We start from the raw sequence: 23,620 nt of genomic DNA, 5'->3' as shown, positions 1-23,620 counted from the left end.
TCCTTTTGCCTTTCAGATGAGATAGTTCAGGCCTAGAGAGATCTGGTAGTCAAGGATGGGAAAGTCTCCTTTCTGTTGTCGAAGGCTTTCATGGCCAGAATCGCTGGGTTGCTGTGAGTTTTCCAGGCTGTATGACCATGTTCCAGAAGCATTCACTCCTGATGTTTCACCCACATCTATGGCAGGCATCCTCACAACCTCTGAGGATGCCTGTCGCAGATGTGGGCGAAACATCAGCAGGAGAGAATGCTTCTGGAATATGACCATACAGCCCAGAAAACTCACAGCAACCCAGTCACATTTCTGCTGGAGACCTGCTGCAAGTCAGAGCAGATGACGCTGGGCTAGGGATAGTCTCACCAGATCTTGAACTTGGATAACATATTTAAACAATTTCATTACCACTACTATAATCCTGCCCAAAAGAGCCTGCAATGGCACCCTTTGAGCCTCCCTTACCATCACTAATGCGATGCCTGGAAGAATACTGGACGGCGAAGGACTTGAGCTGGGTCCGGAGAGGTCCTTCTTCTATGGCCGGGTTCTCCAGCCACTGAATCATCTGCATCAGGACCTTGAAAAACAGGGTGGAGAAGGCCGCATCTTGGGGTGCACAACGCTGCAGAGGGGAGGAGCCATGGTTACAAACAGGGAACAGAAAATATGACTCTATGCCCAACTTCTGACACAACATAAAAGCGAAATGGGTATCTGGAAAATACCTAGAGATAACATATTTTTGGATGCAGGTAAGAAATTCATGGTCACTGGTCTGTATTGTTGTTATATTTGTAATAATAGTAATAATAATAATACTCCAGACATCACAGTTGTGGAAAAGAAAAAGGTTTGGATCATTGATGTTGCCATCATTGACGAAAAACAACAGGAAAAACTCAGCCGCTATCAGGACCTCAAGATTGAATTTCAAAGACTCTGTCAGAAACCAGTGCAGGTGGTCCTGGTGGTTATTATTATTATTATTATTATTATTAATAATAATAATAATAATAATAATAATAATAATTTTATTTTTATTTTTATACCCTGCCCCATCTCCCCAAAGGGACTCGGGGCAGCTTACATGGGGTCAAGCCCAGGCATCAGACAATATAAAAACATAGCAATAAAACAGGTCAATCCACAATAAAACAAATCATAAAACAAATGAGGTCACATACAATAAATATACGGATACGATCCTGGGTTGGCTCCAAAAAGAAGTGGGCCAAAAGTGCAAGAAAGTGTCAGTACCATCAGGGAGATGTAGATACCAGAGCTATTGTTCCCATTAAAGTGCTGGGGAAGGCGTACACAAGGGACTATTGGCGGCTAAAAATTGGAGAGCAATAAAGATAAAATAGGCAACAGGTCAATCCTTTACTATGGAGATCAGTCGCCAAAGGCCTGTTGGAAGAGCCAAGTTGTATCCTGCCTTCCTCCCAAAATTGGAATTCAATGCAACCCAGAGTTTAAAAGAACCATCCATATGAAAAAAAAAATGAATAAACCCCATGAGAAAGACAAAAAGACAGCTCACTTAAATGAGTACAGCATCCCCAGCGCATTAGTTAAGAAATGCCTGTATTAAAAGCCGGAATGAATAATGTCCTGCGCCGATCCTTTCTTGAATCACTGGAAGCCACAGATTCCTTCCGAGGATACACTGCAATGGTCTCACCTGACGGTGGCACAGCAAGCGCATGAGTGGACAAGACACGACGTGGTTCCGATGCATGGCCATCACAAGGGCCCCTCCGTGGGGGGAGCTCATCAGGGCGGCCAGGGCTTGTAGAAGCTTCAGGGCGGTCCCCGGCACAGGAGCATTACCCTGGCGGATCTGGGCCAGCTCCTGCCCCAGAGCCTGCTGCAGCGCCAAGGCCAGGGGCCGCGGGTTCGAGTTCTGCCACCGGGGATCCGGAGCCAATTGAAATAGCTGTCCAAGGAAGGAACAGAAAGAGTCAGAAATTACAAAATAATCACAATCACTACAAGGCCAGGGTCAGTTTGGTGCAAAAAAATAAAAATAAACTTCTCAAATTTCTATACAAGTTGTGTATGCCTTATCCAGACTGTTTTGGAGCATGTTTGGGATTTTTGGAATGCTTACACAGACATAATGAGATACCTTTGAAATGCAACCCAAATCTAAACACTAAATTAATAGTAGTAATAATAACAAGAATAATAAATCTTTATTTATACCCTGCCACCATCTCCCAGGGGGAATAATAATAATAATAATAATAATAATAATAATAATAATAATAAGTTTATTTGTATCCCGCCACCATCTCTCCCGGGGGGGACTCGGGGCGGCTCACAGAAATATCAAATACAAAACAATAACAATATACAATACATCAGTAAACAATAACATGCACCAATTATAATATTTACACATTAACCAAAAATACAATTAAAACACACTTATATAAAACATAGAATTTAAAAACGGTGAGGTTGTAATAGTAGATTAGCAAAGTGCACATTATAGGTTGTAAACTCAAAACATAGATAAAATGCTAGAGATTCGTTTGAGGTCAATTTGGGATAAGAGGAGCCCTGAGCTAATGTCAAGTAACCAGGAGAAGTGTGACCAATGCAGGAAAGGTCAAGGAATATAGTTATGATTATGATGGGGATGGGTAATCTTAACCAAAGGCCTGGGTGCAGTTTACAAAGCACTCAAAGGAGCAAACACACAAAATACAAAAATTGCAGAAATAATAACATAAAACAATAACAGCCAACGTAAATATGTCACTTCCCAAAAACCCCTGGTTAAAATCAGTAAAATACAGTAATAGCTGCAGGTATAAAACAGCAATAATAAATCTCAGTCATGTGAAGTGCCAGAGAGAAGAGCAAAACAGAAGCAGGCATGAAAAGGCTTTACCTGGAGAAGGATGCCTGGCAAGTCATCCTCTGGGCCGAGAACTCGGATCTGAGCCAAAGCCTGGATCCTGCCCTGTCCCTGTGGAGCATCGAGGCCACTTTTGGCTCGTGGAGCATCATCACTGTCTGTTGAGAGAGCGCAGCCTGTTCATGGAACTGTTTCTCCCCATAAACCACCAAACTGGTTTCCAGCTTGGAATTATCTCATGATGTGCTAGTTTTCTATGTATAGGGTTTTGTCTGTTTGATTTATATGGGAACAGAACGAGCAAGAGTTGCCAAGACCCAGTCCTTGAATGGTAAATAAAGTCCCCGCCCTTGCTTTACCTCTACGAGTTGGAAGGGATGCGGTGAGAAGGGAATGGAAGGTCTGCCCACCAGTAGCTCCTCTTTCATGCTGCACTTCTACAAGGTGAGCCATATAATCTGAAAAGGAGCACAGAATCATAGCATCAGAGAATCCTAAAATTGAAAGAAACCACGTGGGTCATCCAGTCCAACCCCCTTCTGCCAGTCACGAACAGAACAATCAAAGTACCTCCAACAGATGGCCATCTAGTTTCTGTTTAAAAGCCTCCAAAGAAGGAGTCTCCACTGGACTCCAAAGCAGAGTGTTCCACTGCTGAACAACTCTAATGTTTAGATGGGATCTCCTTTCCTTTCCTTCCTGGGTCATTTGAACCCATGGTTCTATTGAGTCCCAGTCTCCAGGGCAACAGAAAACAAGTCCGCTCCCAAATGTCACAAAGGTGAGCAAGAGAAAGCAAGTGTGGCCATTGCAATGGGGTTCTTAGAGTGGCTGTCCATGAAACTGTTGGATTTTGGTTGTGTGTATATGAAATGTAAATCAAGTGTTTCTGCTGTTTTAGAAGTGTGTGTTTCAGCAATGAAACAGTTAACAGCAGGCCAGTTTGACTGACAGCCTGCTGTGACCTATGAGACATGATTTCCGGCCTTGGAGGTCAGAACTTCCTTCGGACTAAGGAATGTGTTTTCTTATCTCTGTTGAGCTGTGTGTGCCGAGCCGAGAGGCAAAGGGAAGAATGCTGGCTTCTAGCGATGGACTTTGCTGTTTGTATATATCTTTGTAAATATTAAATAAGTGTTTGAACTTCAGACTGCAGGTGTCTGTGAGTCTGTACTGCTACTCAGAATGAGAATGACATTGAAGAGGAATTGGTGAAAGGCACAAGTTCACCAATTCGTCAGGATGCTGGTTTGGAGCTGTTGATCGATGGTTTTGAAGAAACCCACCAACACGCACCCTGACCCCTGGTACTGATCTTGACAGAAACCAACATTCCCATGCCACTTGCATTAAATAGATGAGTTCAAATGTGCCAAAATTGCCCTCCTGCAAAATTCAGAAGCCTCCCTCCAAAGCCAAACATCCTTACTCTTGTCCATGATGTTCTGCTCCAGAGTCTGAGGGTCGTGGGAGACAGCCTGGTCCAGATACTGCAGGAGTTTGCTCATGCTGGAGACGGGGATGCCGAAGGACTGGACAAAGAGGAGCAACTGTTGGGGCTCCAGGTCCTGAAGGGCTGGAACAAAACACCCCTGGGGTCACAACCTAGCTGGCTTCTGGCCGTCATTAACAAGCCCTGTTAGCTTCATGTAGTGGATATGGCTCCTTGGAGACAAGATCCAAATTCTTGTCTCCAAGGAGCCATAAAAGGTCCTGCTTGCATCCTCCCAGCCTGCTCTACCTCACAAGAGTGTTGTGAAAATGAAGCCTGAAAGCTAGACTGTATGGCCTTTTTTAAAAACGGCAGGACATATATATAACCAATAAGTAACTACATCAATATAGACCACATTTGTTGGGGTTTGGGGCATAGGATGCTGCGAAAGAGGACAATGAATTTTAAAAAGCCTTTTTATATGAGAGAATACCTCTCTATGAATCTCTAAGCCCTCCAGTATGATAAATGTCTAACGCAGTGGTTCCCAACCTGTGGTCCGTGGACAACCAGTGGTCCGCGGCCTCACCGTTACTACTATGGATAATAACACAGCCCAACCAAAATTTTTTTCTTGGTGTCTTCATTTTTAGGCCTGATCCTGGGATTACTTAGGGTGCTGATTCAGAAAATTGCATTAGATAGACCACATCAGCTCTAGGTTATTGAATATGGTTTTTTGTGGGTGAGCAGATGGCAACTGCTGGATGGCATATGTTCTGTATCAGAAACTAGAGCTGATGTGGTCTATCCAATGCAATTTTCCGCCTGCTCCAAGGCTTGCTCACCTGCATCCACCAGCCGAGGCACCTCCGAGCGGATCATGCGCAGCTTCAGCCAATCCGGGAGGAGCAGGGCCTCCTCGGAGGTGTCCACCAGGAAAGCGGTGGGAAGGGGCTTCTTCTCCGGGAACCAGATGTCCAGCAACGCCTGGAAGTCGCCGCCGCCGGCTTTCAAGGAATATTTGGAAAAATTCAGTCAAGGTCTTTTTTATATTCATGGCACTAACTCTAACCTGGCCTTCAAGCCAGGAGTTGTAGCCCAACATCATATTGAAGTCAGTATTGCAACCTTCAACACTAGCTCTGCTAGTTAGGGATAATGGGAGCTGCAACACTGTGTGGAAAACCAAAATATAAGAAAGAAGCTAAAAGCTATCCCATCTTCTCCATTTAATGATAACCATCCTATTTAATTGTTAAGAGATGGGCATATTAAAAGACTGTTCCTTGCTAGCTCCTGTAGGCTTGGCATTGAAGGGAGGGAAAAAAGGAAGTCAAAGTTTGAGTTTTAGGAAAAAGGTGAAGACCTGGCTTTGTGAACAAGTATTTAATGAATGAATTATGTTGGCTTTGACTCGGTCCGGATTAAGATTTACGTGCAAGGTTTTTGTGGACGAATGGTTTAAGTATTTTTATTGTACTGTTTTAAATGTATTTATTGTATTATGCTAAATTGATTGTTTTAATTGCCTATGTTTTATTTTTTGTACTGTATACGGCATTGAATTTTGCCAGATTGTGAGTCTCCCTGAGTCCCTTCAGGTGAGAAGGCTGGCATAGAAACGATGGAAATAAATAAATAAATAAATAAATAAATATTGAGCACTATAATTATTGTACCATACAATCATACTTAAATGATATTATATAATTATGATACACACCACAGTGCTTGGAAGCCATACAAGGCATTTCAGATCCTACCTACAATTAATGAAAAGTATTACTAGTTGAGTATTGCTTATCTGGAAATCAGAAATGTTCCCAAATGTCAAATGGTTGAGATGAAAGCACCTTTGCTCTTTAACGGCTCAGCGTACACAAATGGCAAACTTTCCAAACTGTGCAAAACTGCTGCCTTCATTAAAAAAAAAAACAGAACTCGACTCACCCTGAGGCGGCCCCAGCGTCAGCAGAATCACCATGGCGTGGACTACCAGAATGTGGATGGTGGCTGTTTCACCACTGATCCAGCGGAGGAACACCTGATCCTGGGACTCTGACTAGGGACAAGGGGGAGAAATGAAACAGGCAACAGATCAAAATGAGACATCTACTCTTCCTCCAGGAATTCTGCCTGGTCCCCAACCTTGGACAGAAAAGTTCTGAATCTATCATCAAAAAACAGAGAATGCCTATATGATTTATCCAGTTACTGTATTGCTTTAAAGTTTTTAAAACTGTATGTTCTTTGCTCTCAGAAGCAGGGTGGGAAAATGAATGAAAATAGAAACAAAACACAGAGTGGTCTGGAAGGAACGGAAGAAGGAGCACGCACCCAGCTGTACACCTCCTCGCCTTCCTTGCTCTGGCGCATGCGCCGGATGTATCGCGAGAAGACGGAGAGCAGCGCCACCAGCACGGCGTCCGACTCGGAGCAGTAGGAGAGCTTGGAGAAGAGGTGGGACATGATGGTGGAGCGCTCCACGATCAGCCGGGCCACGTCCTGCAAGGGCAGGGAGAAAACATTAAATACATACTGTAATGAAGTACGAATTTTGGTATAAATATATTATGTTTAATTGTGTGTTTGGGTTTTAAAAGAATTACAGTTACTGTATCTCAGCACTGCCGTTTTGCTGAAGAAGTGCAGAATTTAAAAAAGAAGTCAGTCTGTGCCCTGATGAGGTACAGGGAAGATTGATCCTAGGTTGAAGGGATCAAGGGAGACTCAATTGGTCATTTTGAGTCAGAATAAAATAAGTTTAGTGACTTATTTAATAATCTGTGTCCTAGTAAGGAACAGAGGATCTGTGATAGCATATCACAGGGGGTGACTGTGGCATAAAAGTGGCAGAGAAATAGAGTTTAACTACCTTAGGCAAAAGAAGTGATATTTCAGAGAGCTGATTCATCTTATTTTGGAATTGTAACTGTTAATAAGAGTATCTCTACATGAGAAACAATACTGTAACCACTAAGCTCTGTGCCTGAATAAACTTGTTCTTGTTTTTCCAACATCAAAGCCTCTGTCATATATATTCTGAACTAAGTACGCTACCATCTAAAGTGTAGAAAGAAGAAAGAAGTAAAAGTTAAAAAAAGGGCTCCTCCCTGAGTCTTTGGAGGTTGCATCTTTCCAGATTGGTGGCAGCCGGTTTTTATTAATTAAACATCCTGACACATACGCAGCCCCTTTTTCTACTAGAGGACGTCACACAAAGGTATTAATTGCGGGATGAAACAGACTAAACGGAGGCAATGGATCTCAAAATGCTGCTAGTTATATGTATTCAGTTCCTTTACACTTCAGGATTGAATTTAGGAGCAGACGACTGCAGCACTACAATGTTTTGTCTAGTTTTCTTAATCCCAAGTCTGAACGCTCTCGTCTTTAAGAAAGACAGATTATAGAAAAGAAGAACATGCCACCTGAACAGACTTCCTGCTGGATTTCAATCCTCTAGGGAAGAAGCAGGGATTTATTTCATCACAGTGAAAGATTGTAAGGAAATAATAAAAAAGCATTTTTCAAGCCTCGATTTGTCATCTTACTCACCAGCGCCAGGTCGTTGTGCTGTCCCTGATCCTCCACTGGTGCATGCTGGGAAAGGTACACCAGGTAAGCGCTGATGGTTTGTGGGTCTGTCTCCATATGGATGGCCTGGAAGAAGAGAGCAGGTTCTAACCTGAGCCTGGAATGGCTTTGAGGACTACAACTCCCAGCAGATGCTATGCTGAGGGACTCAGGGAGATGGAGCCTGGGTCTACGTCCCAGAGATTCTGCCTCACCTGTTGCAAAGCTACGGCTGTGGTGGCCCGGACGCTGTCAAACAAGGGCAGCTTGGGCAGGTCCCGCAGCAGCCATTGGTAGCCCTGCAAAAGCTCCGAGTCGCCCGAGTCCTCCTCCATAAGTGGTTCCTTCTCCTCCCTGTCACGGATCCCCCCTTCCGAAAGCACCAAGGAAAGGCCCTACAGAGAGAGATAGAAACACAACTAGTGAGGACATTAGAGCCTTTTACTACAAAATAACAGTCATTTAGGAGCCCCGGTGGTGAAGTGTGTTAAAGCACTGAAGCTGCTGAACTTGCAGACCGAAAAGTCCCAGGTTCATATCCTGGGAGCGGAGTGAGCGCCTGCTGTTAGATCCAGCTTCTGTCAACCTAGCAATTCGAAAACATGCCAATGTGAATAGATCAATAGGCGGGAAGGTAATAGTGCTCCATGCAGTCATGCTGGCCACATGACCTTGGAGGTGTCTACGGACAACGCTGGCTCTTCGGCTTAGAAATGGAGATGAGCACCAACCCCCAGAGTCGGTCACGACTGGACTTAACGTCAGGGGAAAACCTTTACCTTTTAAGACTCTCCTTCCCAAGCCTGATTATGATCTACCCCTCCTTATGCGATAATATTGAAACCAGGAAATATTTTTATCTAATGTATTCATTTCCTGTTGTGTTTTTAGTGCCCAATTCCCATTTTTTATTATTAATAGATCTTTATATTTAAGCCAATTTCCCCACCCTATTCTTCTTCTTTGGGAGGCCTCTAATGGTGATATCCATAATGGTGTTTTTTTCATATAACTTTTTTTTATATGTCTCCCATATCTTAAGAATTGAGGACCTTATAAAATGAAACTATTTTCTATCTTTTTTTTTCATACCAGAGATAGAGTGCCACCCTAATCTCAGGTATATTCCCTTCAGATTCAAAATTTTTGTTATTTTCACGTTTTGCCCAATCGGTCACGACTGGACTTAACGTCAGGGGAAAACCTTTACCTTTAACAGTCAATTGGAAAAGAAAAAAATGACAACGGGACTGGGATGGAATAACTTGGGGAGGGCAGGGCTGGTTGACTAGCACCCTATGCAGCCACACCTTGCCACTATATGCTAAGGATATATGGCGTCCTTTTGTTCCAGGTCCTCCAGCATTGCCATACACTTGTCATATTTTGAGTTCTTGTGTTAAACTGAACCAACCACCAAATGAATCCCACTGTCTTTTGGAGGTCAGCAGAATAAAAAGGGACTCTGTCTTCCCCCAAAAAGCAGGCCACCTTTCATACCTTCATGGCCAGCACCCGGGAGGCCACCTGGGAGGAACTCAAGCGCCGCAAGAAGTAGTCCAGCACTTCACAGGTGGTCTGTTCATCAGCCTTGGGTCCCAAGAGCAGGTCCTGGAGCCGTCCCAGTAACTGCCTTTGCTTCTGCTGCCTCTGTGGAGGAGAGAAAATCTGTGGGTCCTTCTAGTACAATGGGGCCGGCACCCAATTATTTATTATTATTTATTGCATTTCTATACCGCTCTTCTCACTCCTAAGGTGGGCTCAAAATTGGAGGCACCTGCCAAAAAGACCTGCTTCTTAGCCACAACTCCACATGCCCAAAAGTCTTATCTAAATCCTAAATGGAGGCCCAAGATCACCCCCACCTGTCGTTTCTTCGCCCGCTGTTCCTTGCTCTCCCCTTCTTCTTCTTCCTCGCCAGAAGTCGATTCATCAGCGGCATCGTGCAGAAGGAATTCACAGAGGCACTGTACTGGAAGGACGTCCAAGGAGCCTTCGCTGGACTGAACCAGATCCGCCAGCCACGGCATTGATTGGGAAGAAGCCTAAGAAAGACAAAGAAGACAATGAAGGGGGGATTAGGGAAAGCTGTTTACCATCTCCAACCTCTTTTGATCTCCACTGGTACTCAAACCTTATACATTTTATTTCTAAAGGCCTTTTGGTGAGGAAATGCTCTCTGGGACCTTTTGGGAGGCTCAGATCTTTTCCTCTTTTTCAAAGTCACTATGAGATGCAACTCAACCACTTTAGACCCCCATGTCCATAGCTCTTGGGGGTGCCTACCTGTCTCTGGATGATGTTGAGGAGAAAGTCGGGGTGCCTGCTGCGACACAGGAGGTGCCCTAAGCGGAGAGACTGGTTGAGGCTCTTCACTTGATCCAGAACCGGCTGCGGCGGCCTGCGGGGAGGACCCCTGGCAAAGGAAAACAAGGAGAAGTCTCATTTGTTTCTAAATCACATTATGAAGCAACTAACGTAGACAAGTATTCACAGAACAGCTATCCATGGTTTCATTTATCCATGTCTGATAAATATACATCTTTTTTGTGCATTTAGTAGGTTCTCTGGTGTGATTGTATAGTTCCTTGGGTCAGGAGTACAGTATTAGCCAAGAGTTCAGCATTTCGTTTCAATACTATTTGCTATTATTGGTGGTTCTGTGGATCGTGGGAGTGTATGGAAGTAATACTAAATCCTCTTCTAGGGAGATCAGGTTTAAAGGATCTGCCATTTTTATTACATCCACTTTGAAAGTGGGTGGAGAAGTGGGTTATTTCATGTTCCCAAGCCTCAACTCCCTCTCCCTCAAATCCCAGCTGTTTTCTCTTCTAAAACAATGGAAGTTACATACTGGGGATCCAGGCTGGTGAGCTGAGAGAGCAAGAGGCTGCTGCTCTCTGTGATGGTTTGCTTTGTGGACGCAGCTGCCAGGTGTCCTTCGAATGCAAGGATTTCTTGCTTCTCCCTTTGTGAGATCTGGAGCTCACGGCTGATCATTTCTGTGCGGGTCTCTTCATCCGTCAGGGTGCAGGGAGGGTAGGAGTAATTGCTGAGAAGGAGAGGAGAAAAAGAGCTTTACATTTTCAAACTTCATTTGAATGCTGAGACAAAACAGCTCCTTGGGAAATAGCCTTGGATTCAGGCTTAATCTTGACCACAGAGGCCTAGATAGAACATTTCCCTAGGCATCACTAGGTCCTTCAACAGCAATTTTTGGAATGTGTTGACCAGAAATCCAAGATATTGTTCACTTCAGGTACGAAAGAGTTTCATCCATGAACTGACCTCTACAACTTTCTTCCTTTGACAGAGCACAATGGGGATACTTACTTGGTCATGACCATTTCCATGAGCATCTTCAGCGTGGGGTATTCCTCCCAGGCAGTAAGACCTAAGACAAAATGTAGGCAGGTAGAGGAAAGAGAAAAAGTGATAAAATATTGAGCACAAGAGTCAGAAGTTTGCACAAGTGGGATGGAACCAACTGTAAGGGGCAGTGGAGGTATCGCAGACATTAAAACATTCCAGTTGGACACACTCACCAATATTCTCAGGATTGAAGGCAGCAACGACAAGCAACAAGGGCCAGGCTTTCCAGTAAAGGGTAGAGATGGCCAGGTTTGGGGGATGGTACCTTCAAAGCAAGAGAGAGGAGGAATATGGGCACCTCTAGGTATTTTGTATTAAGAATGAAATGATTATTGTTTTCTCCAGCATGGAAACCATACCCAGGAGGGAGTTGGATGTTCTCCGGATGGTGGTAAGTGCACAGGTTCAAGACAGCATCAATTAGCTGGATCCTCTCCACTTTCAAGACTTCCAAATCTAAAGGAAAACAAAGGAGGATGACTAGGGATGAGTGCTCTCGTCTACAGAAAAACAGCAGCCCTTGGTTTCTTAGCTCCAGCCTATCAAAGATACTTCATTGAAACCTGTGCAGGGACAAGAAACAGGGTCATATCATTGCTAAAATGCCATTTCCTTTCCTCCCCTCTTCCTTCTCAGCTCTTCTTCCTTAGATGGTGTCTTTTTAGATTATCAACCCTGCAGAAAAAGGGAATGCCTTTGACTTTTCTCACACAAGCCACTCTGAATGAGAGAAACAGGAGAGAACACAAATTGAAGAAATAAAATAAAGAAACAGAGATAAATCCATATGGAAAAAGAGGGCTGTCTAAAAGGAATAATAATAATAATAATAATAATAATAATAATAATAATAATAATAATAATAATACAAGAAAACCGCACTACAAACTAGAGCTGACAGCTGGCACAACAAAACATTGCATGGAAAGTTCCTTGACAAAATTGAAGGCTACCCTACTGGGATCTGAACGCATCATCCGAAAATACATCACACAGTCCTAGACACTTGGGGAGTGTTCGATTTGTGATTTTGTGATATGAAATCCAGCATATCTATCTTGTTTGCTGTGTCATAAAATAATAATAATAATAATAATATTTATATTCTTCCTTTTAGTCAGCCCTCTTTTTCCATATGGATTTATCTCTGTTTCTGTATTTTATTTCTTCAATCTGTTTTCTGTTCTGTTTCTCACATTCAGAGTGGATTGTGTGAGAAAAGTCAAAGGCATTCCCTTTTTACTGCAGGGTTAATAATCTAATAATAATAATCTAAAAAGACACCATCTATTTATTTATTTATATGCTGCTCTATTTCCTCGAAGGGACTCAGGGCGGTTTCCAAAAGTGCAAAATAACATACAATATTTCATATAACAAATAATACAACAATGAACAACAGCAATTTCAGTTAAAACAAGAGAAGAGCTTTTTTGAAGGAATGGCGCACTGCTGGCAATGTCTAACTCAGAACTCACCGTCCGCCTGCACAGCCGCTGCCCGTTTCACCAGATGGTCAGCCAGCTCCATGGCATCAGCGGGGCCAAGGGGGAGATCACGGGAGAGGCCGATCACCAGGATGCGCATGAGGGTGTCTTCCAGGATGGGCACTTCGGAGCAGAGGCGGAGGAAGAAGCTGGGGAGGAAGAGGAGGAGAACAAAGAAGGAAGGCTGAAATAGCTTTCAGTTAGCAATCCCTCTGGGAACTTTTTGCCATGCCACCCACTACGGCCTCCCTCCCTTGAAGTGGCTCCAGGTTCAAGCTGAGGCTCAGACTTACTTGCGGTCGCTTTCGGGCGGCCAGTTGTCCCACTTGTAGTAAGTCTCCGGCTGCTCGGTGAACAGCACTTTGTGGAGGCTGTGGGGGGGGAAAAAACAACAAAGAGCAGAAAATCTTATAAATCCAGCACCACAAATTCAATGGCAGAATCTGGCACAGGATGGCTATAGAAGCTCTAGGGATCAATTCTGGACCAGGAAATACTTTGTGAAGTAGGGATTGAATTTCTATTACAGTAAAAAGGTAAAGGTTTTCTTCTGACGTTAAGTCCAGTCATGTCTGACTCTGGGGGTTGGTGCTCATCTCCATTTCTAAGCCAAAGAGCCGGTGTTGTCCGTAGACTCCTCCAAGGTCATGTGGGATGACTACATGGAGAGGCGTTACCTTCCTGCCGGAGCAGTACCTATTGATCTACTCACATTGGCATGTTTTCGAACTGCTAGGTTGGCAGGAGCTGGAGCTAACAGCGGCCGCTCACGCTGCTCCCGGGATTTGAACCTGGGACCTTTCGGTCTGCAGCTCAGTACTTTAACGCACTTTGCCACCGGGGCTCCTCTATTAGAGTCTCACTTATCCAAGCTAAATGGGCTGGCAGAAGCTTGGATAAGCGAATATCATGGATAATAAGGAGGGATTAAAGAAAAGCCTATTAAACATCACATTAGGTTATGATTTTACAAATTAAGCACCAAAACATCATGTTTTACAACAAATCTGACAGAAAAAGCAGTTCAATACGCAGTAATGTTATGTTGTAATTACTGTATTTACGAATTTAGCACCAAAATATCACACTATATTGAAAACACTGACTACAAAAATGCATTGGATAATCCAGAAACTTGGATAAGCAAGGCTTGGATAAGTGAGACTCTACTGTATTTCAAAGGGCCTCTCTGGACTTCAAATGGCCCAGAAAGGACTAAAACATGATAAAAATGCCATTTAGAAGATATCTGGAGGTGTCTAGGGGGAGCAAATGCATCCACTAAGGTTTTAATGTCCCTAATGTCTCATAAGGAGCTAATGTGCTCCCTTAAGCCTTCCACAGTTTTGCATCTTTTCAAGCAGTTCATTAGAGTCTCTTGCAGAGTGGCAATTTCCCAGCCCTACTGAGAATCACTAGGGAATGAACCCAAGACCTTTGTCAAACCAACCCCATTCCTTACCAGTGGACATAATCCTTGGGAGCCAGTTTCGTGATGGAGGGAACCACAGTGTGCAGCCACCAAACAGCATCCCGTTGAATTGCCGCAATCTGGTTCTGGAAAGCCCTCAGCACTTCCAGGTCTGGGCAAAAGAAGAAGGCCAAAGAGCTGGGATGAAAAGAACAAGCTGCTAGCATTGCAAATCTATCAAACAGGATTTATTTAGATTTATTATGACAAACGTAAAATTTCATCATTAATGCTATTGACTGAGATTTTCTTATGCATCCTCTTGGGAGATTTCTGCCTATTGTAACACTCTCTCTTCTTCTTGAACTATTTTCAGCAGAAAACAAGACAGTGTGGGTACTTACTCTTTTTCTCCCCTTTGTCCCATGCAACCCCTGCCTCCTTCACCTGAGCAGTGATGCTGAGCATCATGGAGACGGCCAGCAGGTCTGTGATGTGAATGACAAACCGGTCCTAGAAAGAAAAAAAAAGAGCAATGTGGTCATTGGCATACAGCAGAGTCCAGAAGATGATAAGGCAGGACTGAAAGAGTAGGCGGTTTGTTAACCCAGCCACTATAGATAATATGATCTCTCTCTCTCCCTTCTCTCTCTCTTTTCCTAGAGAGACTTTTAGGATTTTACTAAATTTAAGAAGTCCTTGGCAACTTTATAGTAACTTCCAGCAGAAGGTATTCATTGCAATATAGTTCATTTTTATCTTTTGTTTCCAGTTTCCATGGTGAGCTCAATAACATTATTCTTGGTTGTACTGTACAGTTAAGGAGCCCCGGTGGCAAAGTGTGTTAAAGCGCTGAGCTGCTGAACTTGCAGACCAAAAGGTCCCAGGTTCAAATCCCGGGAGCGGAGTGAGCACCCGCTGTTAGCCCCAGCTTCTGCCAACCTAGCAGTTCGAAAACATGCCAATGTGAGTAGATCAATAGGTACCGCTCCGGCGGGAAGGTAACGGTGCTCCATGCAGTCATGTAATTGGCCACATGACCTTGGAGGTGTCTACAGACAACGCCGGCTCTTTGGCTTAGAAATGGAGATGAGCACCAACCCCCAGAGTCAGACATGATGATAATAATAATAATAATAATAATAATAATAATAATAATAATAATACTTTATTTATATACCGCACTATCTGCCAGCAACATTCTGGGAGTTGTAGTCTAAAAAAGGTAACATCTGGTGGAAGCCAAGTCAGCCCCTCACCTTGAACTCCATCTCTGCGTATTGAGACTCCTTCCGCTCCTGCATGAGGCCAAGGCAGAAGGCCTGGAAGTTGATCTCGTGCTTAGTCTGCTTGATGATCTCCCGCAGCAAGGCCCGCGAGGCCCGGAGGTAGTCGTCCTTGTTGGTCAGCAGGTCCTGGAACACCATCGCTAGGAACTGGGGCAAAAAAGAACCAAAGGGAAGCCTCTATGGAATCCAATGTTAAGGTAAAGAGGTGGATGTGAAATAAAGGCCTCTTCTCTTGGACTTTTGTAGGACCCAAAGTCCACAAAACCCCTAGGGGAAGAACTTCATGCAGGCTCCATCATGGGTCTCCCTAGTTCACATAGAAGATGCACCAATAAAGACATTCAAGAGGCAGCCCCTTGCTTTTCAGGAGCAGCTATGGACTTACTTTTGGAGCCAGCTCTGGGCTGTGCTGGAGGACTGTGTACAGAATCTGCATGTTATTGGGGTTTCTAGCATTTGAAAGCTCATTGAAGACCACCGATTTAACCACGGTGCCCAAGTTATCCCGGTGGGCATTCAGCAGCTCCCTGGAAGGGTCAGAAATCTGGGATCATTGCCTGAACACTGATGGCTAGTTTCCTAGCCATCAATGTGTGGGCCACCTTATGCTCAGCCTCTTCCCAAAAGTCCTTTCTTGCTGTCTCTCCCACTTCTGTGAAAGGCAGGCCAGCTTCTGGTCTCTTACCTGACACACAGCATATAGTGGTTGAGGAGGACTTTGGGCTTCAGGCGGATTTTGATCAGGTTGGAGACCACCTCTACGTCTTCAGAGCTGTGGGTGTTGCAGTTCATACAAACGGACATGAGAAGGTCTTGTGCTGGCCGGGTGAGCTGAGGATAGAAAGAGTTTGAAGGGTGGAGGTACTACAATCACAAGTGACATCCTTGAGTAAACAAAAACAGGAAATAGCTTTAGGCCTGGTATAACTACGAACCTGGTATATGACCTTGCAAAAGGGTCCCTGTAGCATGTTTCTGGGATCTTAGTTAAAGTACCGTATATACTCGAGTATAAGCTGACCCAAATATAAACCGAGGCACCTATTTTTACCATAAAAAACATGGGAAAACATTGACTCCAGTATAAGCCAAGGGTGGTAAATTTCAGAAATAAAAATAGATACCAATAAAATTACATTAATTGAGGCATCAGTAGATTAAATGTTTTTGAATATTTACATAAAGCTCAAATTTAAGATAAGACTGTCCAACTCTGATCCAATCATTATTCTCATCTTCTTCAATGTAAATGTCCTTATGTATCCTTTTAATAATAATAGAGTAAAATAATACATGTAATAATAATAATAATAATAAATACAAGAAAATAATAAATGTATTAATAATAAGATCAGAGTGAAATAATAAATGTATTAATAATAATAAAATACAGTAAAATAAATGTAATAGTAGCAACAATAATAGAGAAAAATAATAAATGTAATAATACCAATAATAATAGAGAAAAATAATAAATGTACCATATATTCTCGAGTATAAGCTGACCCAAATATAAGCCAACTAGGACCCTCACCCGAGTATAAGCCGAGGGGGCTTTTTCAGTCTTAAAAAAAAAGGGCTGAAAAACTAGGCTTATATTCAAGTATATACAGTAAAATCTTTCCCATCACTTAGAAATTCCAACTTTGTAGGGCTAAGCCTTGCATGCAAAGGGATTGTTCTACTATAAAGCTATGGGCGATCCCCTCAAGTTGGAACTTCAAAACATTTTGATCTAGTCAAAAATGGATGCACTTGTTTCCATCAGTAGCCGAGAATGGATTTGAGGACCAAGAATGGGCTTTTCAATCTGTTTCAGACACCTGCTGAATGGCTGAGTAAATGTAGAATAGCCAACTTGTAATTGTACTATTGTATAACGAAATTAAATGCCTTCCCCAGCACACACCACAAAACAGCACACCCCAACCACCACAGCACAGCCCTCAATACCACATCAATGCAAAACCATGGAGTTCAACATAGCCACAGCTCTAGGATACAAGCTATCTCTCAGTCTGTTTGTCCTTGTCTTTGTCACCCTGTATTGTCTGCTAGATGGCAATAATTAAAATATATATATGTTGGATGAGATAGATTCTAAGAATGTTATGTGCTTTCTTAAGCTGAGGAAGTAGTGATTACTCTCATTCTAAATTAAAGCGCTGGACATCTACCAGAGTGCAAGAAGTCCTTCAAATGCAAAGATGTCTTGCTTATCAGGGTCTTCTCTGATGTCCATCTTGTTCTAATCTGTTCCAGCATTGGATTAGAATGTGAGAAGTATCCAGTAGGCATGTCCGATCGATGGAAAAAATGTTTCAATTCTCGTTTCTAAAGTAGAGGGTGCCGGCGCTTCGATATAGAAAGTATTTCTGAATTTTTCACCCAAAAATTTCGGATATTTCCGAAAATTTGTAATGATTCTAAATGTTTCTAAAATGGCGGACGCGCATGCGCAGTCTCCAAAAAAAAAAAAAGGAAACTGGGGGGGGGGGGGGACTTTTACAGGGCTTTCCCGCCCTCATTTCTTGAGCTATCCTCATCAAATTTGGTACAGTGGGAGATCACATTCAACAGTCTTTGCTCAACAAATTGCAGAACATTTCCTGTCTTTTATGATTTTTTGGGGAAAAAATTTAACGAAACATTAAGACACATTTAGAGAATGGGCCAACGATGGTTCAAATTACATTACTGGTTGCGCCCAGGGACAACGTCTCAGAACTCAATTCAAAAAGCGAGAACAATCCGAAATAATTCCGATGTAAGAATTAAAACGATTTTTTGGACAACCCTAGTATCCAGCTTGTCCCTAAAGTTCAAGTTCATTCTGCCCTCACCTTGGGGTTCTGCAGCCACATCTCGAGCCTCTGCACTGCCATTTGGCGGATCTCCTTGTAGCCGCAGGTGGCGGTCAGGAGACGCAGGAGGTTCCGGGAGACATTGTCCATGGGCTGTCGCCGGTTGAGCTGGTCCCGCAGCATGTCCAGCACGTACTCCTCCACACTCTCAGCCAAGTCCTCATACCGGGGCATCAACTGACCCTCCTGCTCCGGGCTCATCTTGTCCTCGGCAATCAACAGTTCGCTCTGGCTGTCCTCCTCATCCGGCACCGAGGGATGGGGGCTGTTCCCTGAAGGCAGAGCCAAAAGACAGAATACTGAAGACACAAAACTTCTGGCTGAGCTCAGATAGCACAGTAAACGAGGAATGGGCAGCTGGGAAGGGAAAAGAAGGCAAGGGGTCACTCTCACCCACTCCATAGCCACACAAAGGACCCTTCTTACCTGCACTGAGGTCCCCTCCTCCGCGCCCCACCTCCCCATGTAACAGAATGCTTTTGGGGGGCATCTTGGTGCTGAATGCTGTCTGAATGTTCTCCACAAAAGTCTTGCAATGCGGGCTGTCCACCCAGATCCGTTCCCCAAGAGAGTCCTCGATGTACACCTGCCGGGGAACAAAAGGCAAACATTCCTAAAGTTGAAGCATAAAATGAATAAAAAGTCATTTGAAAATCACGCCTCCCCATGTAATTCTTAAAAGTAGTAGCAATTCAGTAGCAGCTTCTTTAAGACAGATTTGCTTTTTGTCCTGTCCCAATTTTCTTGTGCTCTATGCACATGTAGCAGAAGGAAAAAAAGAAAAAGACAGGCCCACAATATCAGCAATAGTGTGAAAACAGCTTCATGGAGCATCTCTCACAAAGCTCCTAGAGTAAGAGACCAGAAGGACCACCTAGCCTAATAATAATAATAATAATAATAATAATAATAATAATGATGATGATAATGACAAATAATGACTGACAAAGTTCTGGAACACAACACACCAGACATCACAGTTGTGGAAAAGAAAAAGGTTTGGATCATTGATGTTGCCATCCCAGGTGACAGTCGCATTGACGAAAAACAACAGGAAAAACTCAGCCGCTATCAGGACCTCAAGATTGAACTTCAAAGACTCTGGCAGAAACCAGTGCAGGTGGTCCCGGTGGTGATCGGCACATTGGGTGCCGTGCCAAAAGATCTCAGCTGGCATTTGGAAACAATAGACATTGACAAAATTACGATCTGCCAACTGCAAAAGGCCACCCTGCTGGGGTCTGCACGCATCATCCGAAAATATATCACACAGTCCTAGACACTTGGGAAGTGTTTGACTTGTGATTTTATGATATGAAATCCAGCATATCTATCTTGTTTGCTGTGTCATAATAAAATAATAATAATAATACTTTATTTTTGTATCCCGCTACCATCTCCCCAAAGGGACTCGGGGCGGCTAACATGGGGCCTAGCCCAAAAGACAAAATATAAGCAAGTTAAAATAAAACAGAACAATAAAATAACAAAAAAAATGACAATCAAAACGGGTTCAAGCAACATATACAAATATACAAATAAAGTCATAAAACAAGATGAAAAGTTATAAAAACAGTTCCAATTCAGGTTTCCCTCTGTCATGCAGGAACACACAATCAAAGCAGCCCTGACAGATGGCCACCCTGCCTCTGTTTATAAACCTCAAAAGGAGGAGACTTTTACCAAATCCACTTACCTTGACAAAGATCTCTGGCCAGTTCTCATCTTCCTCGTAAGCAGCCATGAGAAGGTTACAGGCCAAGACAGAGACCAGGCTGTTCCCTTTGGCTTTGAAGTTGATAGAGGCGTCTCGGCGGAGAAGGCTGCACAAAGCCTGAAGAATACAAGAAAACATGAGTGTGAGAACAAGCAGAGGAGCCTGAAAGCTGGCTATCAGAGCCCCTGTTTGCCAAAAGCCAGGTACCAGAACCAACATCAGGTGTTGCTTAGAAAATCAGCCAAAATCTGGATCTTTTGGGAACGACAACCAAAAAGTAAAACATCTTTCCCAACCCCAATCCTCACGTCTATCCACTCATTTAATACTGTAAAAAGAAAATACCCCATTTTCTTCTTTTAAAAGTCTTTTGACATCACTATGGGAAATATTTGCCAAAGTAACACACTTTTGTTCCATGAGACTTTGTGTTCCCAGCTTTCCAATTGTGTTCTTACCTCAATCACTCCTTCCGTAGCAAATATGTTGGGCTTCATTTTCGCCAGATACATCAGGCTCAAGTAGAGGGTGGCATCTGGCTTGGCCCGATTCATCTTCAGCTGCTTTACGGCACCACACAACACCCCTTCGATGCGGTCATCATTGCCTTCGGCTTCCGCAGACTCAATTTCATCCACCAGAATTGTTGGGGCCACTAAGAATGGAAGCAAACTTGACAATTGGTGAGATGAATATGACTGTGGATTGTTCCTTTGTATTAGTCTAACTTTACAGGTTTTTAAAAAAATAATCACATGTAGAAAGAGGAGCATTCTCTGCTTGTCTCCTTACCTTCGATGGGGATCACGGAGGGCTCCTTGATGGACGGGGAGATGGCGCGCTTCTCTGCCACGGCCGCCTCGGCCAGCCGCCCTAATGCACTGAGGGGGGGAGTAGAGGCGAGCTTGGGCCGCTTGGCCAGCCCCGTGAGCCCAGACGCCCCTGAGAGAGTGGCCGAGGCCTCCCGCTTCCGCTCCGAAGGCAATCCCGCAGAGGCCGGCTTCAGCAGCGCAACAGTCGCCTTGGATTCGCTGCCCTGGCCTTTCGAACCCAAGGCGATGAAGTCTCCTGGAGGGGGGTGGCCTGGGAAGAGAAGCAGAATGAAAATCGAGCAATGGGTATCAGAACAAGATGAGAAATCTCTACCTGCTATTTTGAAGGGGGAGATAACAAACTCATTTTTGAAGAACCACACAAATCTTTATGCCTCACAGACATAAGACTGGTAGTCATGGCAGTGGGTTGGTAAGTGACTATAGAGACCTATTATGGATTGGCATGGTCTTTTGCAGCAAAGACATACATTGCTAGGTGGTCCCAACAAGGGTTTGCTAGAGGCACCTCAGCGCTTTAACACACTGCGAGGCCCCATATATATATATATATATATATATATATATATATATATATGTAGTAGAGTCTCGCTTATCCAAGACTCTGTGCCGGGCTGTGGCGCAGCTGGCTAGTAACCAGCTGCTATAAATCACTACTGACCGAGAGGTCATAAGTTCGAAGCCCGGGTCGGGTTAAGCCCCCGACCATTAATAGCCCCAGCTTGCTGTTGACCTATGCAGCCCCGAAAGACAGTTGCACCTGTCAATTAGGGAAATTTAGGGACGCTTTATGCGGGAGGCTAATTTACAACACCATAAAACTGCCAGCAAAACACGAGGAAAGGAATGTGGAAGTACAGCAACTACTGGACGGTGAAGCAACAGCTCCCCCTGTGGCCGGAATCGTGAAGCTGGAAAAATGTTTAAAAAAAATGCCTCTGAGTCTGTGTAATGTATGTTGTTGTCTGCTGGCATTGAATGTTTGCCGTATGTGTTCATTGTAATCCGCCCTGAGTCCCCTTCGGGGTGAGAAAGAAGGGCGGAATATAAATACTGTAAATAAATAAATAAATAAATAATTATTCTGCACTTTGGCCCAGATCCATGTATTCGTCTTCTGTTTTTAATATTTTATTTTGTATGTTCATTTTTATGACTGTTTTATTGATGATGCTGCTGATGTTTTATTGTTGAGATATTTGTTTTATTGTTTTGCTGTTGTTGTTTTATTGTAGTGTTGGGCATGGCCCCATGTAAGCCGCCCCGAGTCCCTTTAGGGATATGGGGCGGCGTATAAGAATAAAGTTATTATTATTATTATATTATTCTGGATTATCCAAGCCATTTTTGTAGTCAATGTTTTCAATACATCGTGATATTTTGCTGCTAAATTTGTAAATACAGTAATTACAACATAACATAACTGTGTATTGAACTACTTTTTCTGTCAAATGTGTTGTATAACATGATGTTTTGGTGCTTAATTTGTAAAATCATAAGCTAATTTGATGTTTAATAGGCTTTTCCTTAATCCCTCCTTATTATCCAAGATATTTGCTTATCCAAGCTTCTGCCGGCCTGTTTAGCTTGGATAAGTGAGACTCTATTGTGTGTGTGTGTGTGTGTGTGTGTGTGTGTATATATATGCCTAGTTTCCAACTAATAAATAAATAAATAAATAAATAAGGAGCCGCGGTGGCAAAGTGTGTTAAAGCACTGAGCTGCAGAGCAAAAGGTCCCAGGTTCAAATCCCGGGAGCTGAATGAGCGCCTGCTGTTAGCCCCAGCTCCTGCCAACCTAGCAGTTCAAAAACATGCCAATGTGAGTAGATCAATAGGTACCGCTCCGGCGCTCCATGCAGTCATGCCAATGGCCACATGACCTTGGAGGTGTCTATGAACAACGCCGGCTCTTCGGCTTAGAAATGGAGATGAGCACCAACCCCCAGAGTCGATCACGACTGGACTTAACGTCAGGGGAAAACCTTTACTCTATATATATATATATATATTGGAAATTAGGCGCATATATATATATATATATATATATATATATATGCCTAATTTCCAACAGATCTCACAACCTCTACTGCTCTAGACTTTGGGACTTCAACTCCCAGAAGCCTCAGCCGCCTTGGCCGATGGCTGGAGAGTCTGGGAGAGGGAGAGCCTGGCTTCACCCTTCACTCACCGGAGGGCTTGGCGACGGCGCTCGGGCGGCGCGCGGCCGCGGCCTTGGGCCGGTTCATGTTCCGGCCCGGAGCGTCTCCCTCGCTCAAGGGTTCCTGAAAAGAGCGGAAGCGGAAGTCCCGGCTCTGACCGCCTCACTCGGAAACAAAACATTGTGCGCTCTCCAATTGCTGCTTTCGCGCAACCTCGGAGCCTTCAAGAAAGTGGAGACGCAGCGCCACCTATGGGTTAGCCGTGGGAGGGCAGCCTCGCCTGTATAGTAGTAGTAGTAGTAGTAGTAGTAAGATAAAGGTTTTCCTGTGACATTAAATCTAGTTGTGTCCGACTCTGGGGGTTGGTGCTCATCTCAATTTCTAAGCCGAAGAGCCGGCGTTGTCCGTAGACACCTCCAAGGTCATGTGGCCACTGGCATGACTGCATGGAGCGCTGTTACCTTCCCGCTGAAGTGGTACCTATTGATCTACTCACATTTGCATGTTTTCGAACTGCTAGGTTGGCAGTACCTATTGATCTACTCACATTTGCATGTTTTCGAACTGCTAGGTTGGCAGTACCTATTGAACTACTCACATTTGCAT

The 23,620-nt window shown here is 43.8% G+C and overlaps 1 protein-coding gene across 1 annotated transcript in view; it reads right to left on the bottom strand.

Annotated features, from left to right (window-relative positions):
• ints1 (integrator complex subunit 1) overlaps nt 1-23,181 on the bottom strand; it is a 39,068-nt gene extending 15,887 nt beyond the window's left edge. Inside the window, exons 1-30 of the mRNA XM_062964150.1 lie at nt 23,044-23,181; nt 20,813-21,103; nt 20,479-20,675; nt 20,000-20,137; nt 18,730-18,889; nt 18,283-18,575; nt 16,125-16,270; nt 15,825-15,966; nt 15,410-15,586; nt 14,555-14,663; nt 14,202-14,322; nt 13,033-13,110; nt 12,731-12,888; nt 11,612-11,708; nt 11,426-11,517; nt 11,214-11,274; nt 10,735-10,932; nt 10,167-10,296; nt 9,746-9,925; nt 9,381-9,530; nt 8,096-8,275; nt 7,863-7,967; nt 6,642-6,809; nt 6,255-6,366; nt 5,150-5,311; nt 4,296-4,442; nt 3,226-3,324; nt 2,900-3,024; nt 1,682-1,936; nt 460-619 (exon numbers count right to left, since the gene is read on the bottom strand). Coding sequence (XP_062820220.1) covers nt 460-619; nt 1,682-1,936; nt 2,900-3,024; nt 3,226-3,324; nt 4,296-4,442; nt 5,150-5,311; nt 6,255-6,366; nt 6,642-6,809; nt 7,863-7,967; nt 8,096-8,275; nt 9,381-9,530; nt 9,746-9,925; nt 10,167-10,296; nt 10,735-10,932; nt 11,214-11,274; nt 11,426-11,517; nt 11,612-11,708; nt 12,731-12,888; nt 13,033-13,110; nt 14,202-14,322; nt 14,555-14,663; nt 15,410-15,586; nt 15,825-15,966; nt 16,125-16,270; nt 18,283-18,575; nt 18,730-18,889; nt 20,000-20,137; nt 20,479-20,675; nt 20,813-21,103; nt 23,044-23,101 — 4,489 coding nt within the window. The 5' untranslated portion in view covers nt 23,102-23,181. The remainder of the gene's footprint in view (nt 1-459; nt 620-1,681; nt 1,937-2,899; nt 3,025-3,225; nt 3,325-4,295; nt 4,443-5,149; nt 5,312-6,254; nt 6,367-6,641; nt 6,810-7,862; nt 7,968-8,095; nt 8,276-9,380; nt 9,531-9,745; nt 9,926-10,166; nt 10,297-10,734; nt 10,933-11,213; nt 11,275-11,425; nt 11,518-11,611; nt 11,709-12,730; nt 12,889-13,032; nt 13,111-14,201; nt 14,323-14,554; nt 14,664-15,409; nt 15,587-15,824; nt 15,967-16,124; nt 16,271-18,282; nt 18,576-18,729; nt 18,890-19,999; nt 20,138-20,478; nt 20,676-20,812; nt 21,104-23,043) is intronic.
• Nucleotides 23,182-23,620: the final 439 nt, after the last annotated feature.

Source organism: Anolis carolinensis, unplaced genomic scaffold, assembly GCF_035594765.1.
Source record: "Anolis carolinensis isolate JA03-04 unplaced genomic scaffold, rAnoCar3.1.pri scaffold_13, whole genome shotgun sequence".
NCBI lineage: Eukaryota > Metazoa > Chordata > Lepidosauria > Squamata > Dactyloidae > Anolis > Anolis carolinensis.
The sequence above is the reverse complement of the archived record's forward strand: the minus strand, read 5'-3'. Positions and strand labels throughout refer to the sequence as shown.